The sequence below is a fragment of the Grammomys surdaster genome, unplaced genomic scaffold (assembly GCF_004785775.1).
Source record: "Grammomys surdaster isolate TR1022 unplaced genomic scaffold, NIH_TR_1.0 198, whole genome shotgun sequence".
Classification (NCBI taxonomy): Eukaryota; Metazoa; Chordata; class Mammalia; order Rodentia; family Muridae; genus Grammomys; species Grammomys surdaster.
In genome coordinates, this window is record NW_021604643.1 from 8,044,322 (window position 1) to 8,052,793 (window position 8,472).

Consider the following 8,472-nt stretch of genomic DNA (forward strand, 5'->3'; position numbering starts at 1 on the left):
ATCATTCTTCTACATAGTCCACTCCACAGTAAATAAATCATGCCTGGTACTGTAAACCTTGTCAAAAACCCAGGGCTTGATGGGGCTAGAGTGTCATAATTCTATTGACATTAAAACTATCTTCTAGATATTTACATTTATACACATAAAGAGATACTACAGCCAGCCACAGAGAAGCTTCTTTTTGCCATTAATTGTACTAAGTGCAGAGACTTATGCCTGTTCAAGATACTGAGAATAAGTGACAATTGAGTGCTCTGCCCCAAATAGAACATTTATACTACCTTCCCTCTCAAAAGCTTATAGGATATCATGAAAAAAGAAGAAGAAGAATATAAACACCAGAGGATCTGGAGAAAGGATATGAAATACTGCCTTCTTGGCATGACACAGCCATTCCAATCATGACCCTATAGGAGATACAGCTGTCTGCACTGGGCCTGCACAAGACTGGACCTGTAATCAAATGGTCATAGATTGAGGAGGGGCTCGTGGGATGCTAGTCATCCCTTCTGAACTATTGGCTAGTGATGGATTCTGAAGAAGGGGCAGTTGTTATCTTCAGTTGCATACTCAACAATGAGCCCACCAGCTTCCACTGGATAATTCCACACTCATGCTTACACAGATAACCCTGGTTAAACTCAATGGGTCACAAAACACAATGAAACATACCATTATGGTAGACAGGGACTAGGAGGAAGGAAGAGCAGTTGACAAGGATGGAAGGGAGACCAGAGGTGGTAGGCATAAGAGTAATCAGAATGCATTGTGAAATTATCGAAGAACAAACAATAAAAAATAATTTGGAGAGTAAAGAAATGTGGACACATTTACATGGGTTCACATGAGTGATGTGTGAGTAATTGCTTAGAAAGTTCCTAATAACTCCCACTGGGACCATGGTACTAAGAAGAATGTCCACTCTATTTCAATGCTCACATGATAATTCCCTTTGCTAATTTTCATACTAAGTTTAGGATTCATAAAACAGTGCCCATGGCAAGTGTGAGATAGAAAGAAGGATAGAAAGGGAAGTCACAATGATGTGACTTCCAAGATCTGTCCTTCCAAGAAGGCTAAAGAGACGACATTGAAGCCAGCCATGGCTAATCTTCATAAGGCCTTCACCTGCAAACACAATGTTTCTTCTCTCCATCATCTGCACTGAGGTCTTAAAGGTATGCATTCCTGGTTGAACACTGAAGAATTTAGGTGAGGACGCTGGGCTGTCAGAATGTGACATGCCACAAATTGTGCAGAACAATTGTGAATACTGCGGACAAGGTGCTACAGAAATAATTAAGAAGTCAGGTATGCCTTCAGGAGAAGGAACAACAGACACAGGCTCAGCACAGCAAACGAGAAGCAAGGATTTGCTAAGAAAACAATTTTTTTAAAAAAGCATGTTTTGTTCCAGTTTAGGACTTAGGATGATCCTTGGGGGTCACGAAACCTTTCTCTACAAAATAATTGCCTCCTTTTAAAACCCCAAATTCTCTTTTAAAACTGGTGCCATTTCAGAGGCAAATTTATATGCATACTTTGCCCATGGCTGACTGAGTCTTCTTGACTTAATCCATAAACAGCAATATTCCAAAGCACATAGATCCAGCAACCAAGGCTTTCTTCCACTTGGCCAGTTCCCAGAAATCTGTTCAAACAAAAAGAATAAGTAGGCTCAAAGAGAGAGAAGCATTTTGCATTTTGCCAATGTCTTTGTATGCAATCCTTCCTTGTTAGGTAAAGAGGATGATGTGTTCTAAAGAAAGGAAAGAAACAAGTTAATTGAGAGCCTATTGCCTGCTGGAGATTTTACAAATATTACCATATTCTTCACACAGCTTCATGAAGTAAATGTTATGCTTCCCCAGCTTTACAAAAAAAAAAAAAAAAAAAACTGGAGGAACCTAAAGGATTCGTCCCAGGTAAGAGCAAGAAGGAGGAAGAAACAGAATTCCAAACCAGTTATGTCCTGTTCTTAAGTCCTTGACTTTGTCCTGTAATTAATACAAGCAAAGTAGCCCAATAAAGCATGGTTTTTCTCAAGGTAGAAGAACTACTTTGTAATCTGCATCAGGGGAAAACATCTTTATCTTCCATCTTTGATACCAAAATAGAAAGAAAAGCAAAATAGTTACTTAGTGAATGGGCCTGCAGCTCAGTGATAGAATACTTGACTTAAGTGTTTGAGGACCTAGGTTCAATGACTGGGTAGATAAGGCAGGTAGACACAAGTTATTTATCTACATAACTTTTCAAGGTCATTGCTTCCCAAAGCTTGCCTGAGCATGCTTCTGAGCTGGGCACTGACCAGGAATTATATATCTGTATGATGGTAACAGGTAATTACGTCAAATTCAGCTGCTAAGTGTAAATATATCTCTCCCCTGTTAGTAGGTGTCTGTCCTTTTGTCGCTACTGTAGGCATACTCAGGCATTGTTGAGGAATTGAAAGACAAAGCTGGCGTCACGACTCACTTACTAGGTGACTTTGTGCATATCAAGAAATATTATCTCTCTATATTTTATCTTTAAGCTAGAACAGTCCCAGCTGACCTGGAAAAAAATACAACAAAGTAAAATTCCTTGCAGTTATAATAAAAAGAATAGACAAGCTATCAAGGAATATGTGGGAGCTGGCATCATGTCCACCTGTGGTTGAGTGAATGCCAGAAATTATAAATTCCAACTTGAACAGACATTATTTGATACTTCTTCATTGGAGGGCAAAGAAGGAAATTCACCTTACCAACTGTCAACATCACTCCAGTGATATTAGATTTGGGGGAGGAAAAGGAACAGGGGTTTGAGAAAAAGGGAGAGTTGTCCTTCAGACAACAGATCTACTCCTACTGTAGCAGAGCAGTGTGGTAGAGGTCTGAGTGAGAAGCTTCAGTCCTACCAGACAAAGGAAGTGTCTGATCTTAAAGGCTTCTTTTTCAAGATTTCATTTTCTATTTTTTTTAACTCTGTGTTTATGTTGAGGCAGTCTGTGCTCACAAGAGTGCAGGTGCTTAGAGAGTCCAGAAGAGGACATCAGATCTCTGGAGCTGTAGTTACTGAGAGGTGTGAGCTGACTGGCCTAGATACTAAAAACTAAACTTGGGTCCCCTGCAATGCAGCAAGTGCTCTTAATCTCTGAGTCATCTCTCCAAATCCTAAGTGTGGTGGTTTCAATATGTTTCACCCAGGGAATGGAACTATTAGGAGGTGTAGCCTTGTTGGAGGAAATGTGTCACTGTTGGGGTGGGCTTTAAGACCCTCCTCCTGGCGGCCTGCAGAGGATGCCAGTCTTTTTCCTGTTTGTCTTCCATAGAAATCTCAGCTCCTCCAGAGCCTTGCCTGCCTGGATGCTGCTATGCTTCCTGCCATGATGATAATGGACTGAACCTCACAACCAGTAAGCCAGCCCCAATTTAAATGGTATCCTTTATAAGAGTTGCCTTGGACATGATGTCTCCTTACAGCAATGGAAACCTAAACTAAGACACTGACCTTAGTCACGGTTTCTGTAGGAAGAAGTCATGCAATTAAAGGATCAGGTCTACTTAATACATGAATAAAACTATCTCTACTGACATTATTTGTCATCTTGTTGTTGCTGTTGCTGTTGTTGTTTAAATCCCATCATTTACCTCCAAAATATAAGAATCTATAAAATAAAATTTTAAACTTAAAGGATATCATTTGTGTGACATTGCATGTAAAAGAAAGAAAGGTGATGGACTCAAATTTCATTGTAATTGGGAAATAAGGGTGATAAAATTCACCCTTGGAAGTGCTTGGGCAAAGTTAGGAAGGAGTTTCTTATATCAATTAGTTTTAGATTTGTGTGTCCTGAAATTAATAGGAGGTGGGAGGTAGTAGAAAGACCCAGGAATGAAGATCCAGGAGAAATTTGTCTTATTTCTACTTTGCCACTGACTTTCTACATTACCTTGGAGTTTTTATTTTCTTTTATTGTGCTGAATTTGGTATCACTAAAGTGAGACAATAAAATCTATCCCTTGAGCCTTAGAATGAAGTTAAGAAGCATTGTATTTAAACATGTGGTAGTTCCTAAAATATTAATCTCTATCCATGTGGATCCCTATTATGTTATTGGAGAGTGGCAATTCATTCCAGTGGCTGTAAGACAGACAGACAGAGCACACATATAGGAGAGTACATACATGACACTGGCAAGGTATGGGAGTCAGAGGGCAACTTGTAGGAGTTTGTTCTCTCCTTCCACCATGTAAGTTCTGAGAAATGAACTCAGGTCTTCAGACTTGGCAGAATTTGCCTTTATATGATGAGCCAACTCACCAACCCCTCAGAGGCTTTTAAATTGTAGAAACAAAATGTAGTGAAATTGGGCTATTTGGATTTTCAGAGCTGGAAGAAGCCCAAAAGCTGGGTACCCTATCATAAGGCTCTCTAGAGTTTCTAGAGGTAAATTGTAGCAGAGTTCACACGTGTCCACTAAGTACAGTATGAGAACAAATGGTCTAGTCTAAACCACAATTTGTGCTAACAACAGAGCTGAGCAAGTGATCAAGTGCTTTTCCTAGATAGTAGCAAGTTCCTGAAGAACGTGGTGTAGTTATGTACCTGTGCATGTTCTATCTCTATGGGATGCAAATCTTACTTTATTGTTTCAATAATACTAGCATTTCCTCCAAAGGTGTAGACAGAGAAGGAAATACCATTCAATGGAGCTGAGAAATCGCACCAAGGTGACTGAATTTATTTTTTGTGGCCTTACCCAATCTCAAGAACTGAGCTTACTCTTATTTTTCTTTTTATCTATTGTTTATATAACAACAGTGTTGGTAAATGTCACCATCATGGTCACTGTGACCTGGGAGTCCCGCCTCCACACTCCCATGTACTTCCTGCTTCGCAACCTTTCTGTCTTGGACATTTGCTTCTCCTCCATTACTGTTCCAAAGGTCTTAGTGGACCTTCTCTCAAGAAGAAAGACCATCTCTTTCAATGGCTGCTTCACTCAGATCTTTTTCTTCCATCTGCTTGGTGGGGCAGACATTTTTTCTCTCTCTGTGATGGCATTTGATAGATACATGGCCATCTTCAGGCCTCTGCACTATGTGACCATCATGAGTACAGGGCGGTGCACAGCCCTCATCGCAGCCTCCTGGGTGGGTGGCTTTGTCCACTCCATCGTGCAGATCTCTCTCTTGCTCCCACTTCCTTTCTGTGGACCCAATGTTGTTGATAGTTTTTACTGTGATGTCCCACAGGTCCTCAAACTTGCCTGCACAGACACCTTTGTTCTCGAGCTCCTGATGATCTCAAACAATGGCCTGATCACTACGCTATGGTTTGTTCTTCTCCTTGTGTCCTACACAGTCATCTTGACAATGCTGAGATCACACTCAGGAGAGGGAAAGAGAAAAGCCGTCTCCACCTGCACCTCCCACATCACTGTGGTCACCCTGCACTTTGTACCCTGCATCTATGTCTATGCCAGGCCCTTCACTGCCCTCCCCATGGACAGAGCTGTCTCAATCACCCTAAATATAATTGCTCCTGTCCTGAACCCAATGATCTACACCCTCAGGAACCAGGAGATGAAGTCAGCCATGAAGAGACTCAGGAAAAGACTCATACTTTCTGAGATAGAATAGTTCCATTACTGATTGTGGGAAAGGGAAACATATGATTGAGTCTTTTTTTTTTTTGTTGGGACTCAGCTATGTATAATCAACTATAGTAATATGGTATGCATATGAAGGATCTGACTCATAAAATTGTTTGTAAACATGGACATGAATAAAAAGTTAAGCAAGAAGAATATAACCTTTAAAGAGAGACAAACAGAAAGCAAAGAATAGACATTAACTATAATAGAAGCACCAGAGTTGCCCATCAATGGTCTGCAGGACGGGGTTTTGATTTTGAGACATACAGGGGTCATCAGAGTCAGCTGTCTCAAAATTCTAGGTCTCTAGCACCTATATCTCCATTTATTAGCAGTTATTCTATGACTTGGGGTGTCTTCTATGAAGTGAACACTGTTGGTAATTTTTGCCTTCCTTTTTAAATCAACAAATGCTTATTATAAATGGTTTTTAAAGATACCCTGCTGTTTACTCATTCTCTATGACTCTGTCAAAAGTGATTGCACACTTGACTTGCAGTTTGCCTTTGTAAAACCTTAATATATAAATACATAAAGAGCAAGAATCTGAAACTAGTTGTCCTACACTTAACATCCACCTTGTACATAATTGATCTAAGTGTTTGAAAAAATAAAAACTTATATCCAGCTGGGCAGTGGTGGTGCATGCCTTTAATCCCAGCACTTAGGAGGCAGAGGCAGGCGGATTTCTGAGTTTGAGGTCAGCTTGGTCTACAGAGTGAGTTCCAGGACAGCCTGGGCTATAAAGAGAAACCCTGTCTCGAAAAACAAAAAAAAAAAAAAAAAAAAAAAAAAACTTATATCCAGTGCAATAAATAAATATTTTTGTTGTTGTTATGTATACTGCTTTGTGGCTCCTCTTACTGTGATATATTAAAATACAATAAAGTTGTAAAATTAACATACCTAATTCCCTCTTTCTAGTTTTAATGTCTAAATAGAACCTGACCCATTTACTCATGGTAAATCTCACTTGAATCCAGGATGAGAGAAACAAAGACATGTAAAAATTGATTCCAAACTCAAGTTAGTCTTAACCTTTTTCAATTTCCAGGATTAGTGTTTATGTTTTTTGACACTGGGTATCATTGGTAGCACAGGGAGACCTGGAACTTGCTTCAGAACACAAGCTGCCTTCAAACTCACAGTAAGTCCCCTGCCTCATCCTCTCAGGGTTATGGGTATCACAAAAATTCAGAAAACTTTGTTATAACCTGTGTGTGTACACAATAGTGTGATTACAACAGGGACAAGTAGTATTTGTAGAAGCATCTTCATTTCAACTCCCAATCACTCTGTGTAGTGTGAGTACAGAGAGCCCTAGAAACTAAACTCCGGGTAACCGTATACAGAAGAGTAAAATTATTTCCTACATCTTCCTTCTGTACCATTGTATCTAGCAAGGCTGAAGTAGAGGATCTACTCGAATGAGCCTAAAAATTAATAATAGGATCAAAACTAATGATAATACACATCCCATATTTAATTTATTAAAGATAGATAGGCATTGGAAGTTATAAGTCGTAAGAGTTAGAAAATAATTCTGTAAGCATGGTGTATGTTGCATTGTTTCCTTGTGGAGCAGACGAAACCCAAACACATTGATATTTCTATAGGAAGACAGGGACTAGTCCTAGAATGCGCAAAAGTATATCCAAAGACTATGTGTGAACTCAAACGAAATCATGCCGTAAGCTCAGGTCGGATAAGGACAAGCTTTACTAGCAAGAAATTATGTTAGAGAAAAATAGGACATAATGTGAAAGCTTATCTATAGCTTCTTCAAATCTGAGTAAAAACTGAAACCGAAAGCAGAAAGCAGATTTATGATTAGAATAAAGCATCTAGAAGTGAAAATTATAATGAACTGAGAAGGGATTACACATGGACAAAGACAGAACAGTACACTGAAATGTGACTGACAGACGTGGAGAGGAAAGCAAATGAATCTGATAAATGCTGACTACAACAGGACTTTCTTAAGAAATTATTAAGAATGCAGAAATACTGGGCTTCATCCTGCATTGCCCCTGGAGTGCATGGATCCTGGAGGGGAGAGGCAAACCGCAGTCTTCAATGGACGTCCTCAGTCGGTGTTTTTCTGGCTGGGAAACAACAGAGTCTGAGACTATTGCTGTGGTTCTGTCTCCTGTGTACCCAGGCGCCACATGAACCGCTGGGATTTGAGAACTGGGTCCCTGATCTGAGCTTCCCCTCTGGGCATCCACTCGCCAGGAAAGAGGGGGAAGGCAGAGCCCTGGACGGGGCGGAAGCTAGTTTGATTCCCGGTAGGTGCTGAGGGTAACTAGGCTCCTTCCCCACATCCTGTAATAGATTTATTCTTACTCTGAAATAGAATTAAATTAGGCTTGTAAAATACACACTAGGATGGGAGTGTAGCTCAGCCATATAGCAGTTATCCGTCACATATGAAACCCTCAGTTTGATACCAAAAGTTGGAAGTAAAAACAAATAGCTGTAAATTAATCTCCATGTTCTCCACTGTCTTCCACACACTCAATGAAAACTCTTGTGCTAATGAGCTAATGGGTTTCTCTGATTTGTGCTGCTTCCCCACTATCTCACTACACTAACTCTGCTTTAGTCAAATGTGCCCACCTTCTTCCAAAGACTCCTTATTCTCATAGCTGGAGAGATAAGCAAGTGGTAAAGAGCACATAATGGACCTGCACAGGACCTGAGTTTCTTTCCTGGATCATGTTATCCAGGGGGACCTGAGACCTCTAGCATCCATAGGTACACACACACACACACACACACACACACACACGAGAGAGAGAGAGAGAGAGAGAGAGAGAGAGAGA

General features: G+C 40.2%; 1 protein-coding gene across 1 annotated transcript; it reads left to right on the forward strand.

Moving 5' to 3' along the window:
- The first annotated feature begins 4,697 nt into the window (after positions 1 to 4,697).
- Positions 4,698 to 5,633, forward strand: LOC114623461 (olfactory receptor 4D11-like). The gene has a single exon (XM_028770133.1). It carries the CDS (start codon positions 4,698 to 4,700, stop codon positions 5,631 to 5,633), a length of 936 nt encoding a protein of 311 aa, XP_028625966.1.
- The last annotated feature ends 2,839 nt before the right edge of the window (positions 5,634 to 8,472 follow it).

Coding starts and splice junctions, on each gene's coding strand:
- LOC114623461 (XM_028770133.1), top strand. CDS start 4,698: ATGGAGCTGAGAAATCGCACCAAGGTGACTGAATTTATTTTTTGTGGC.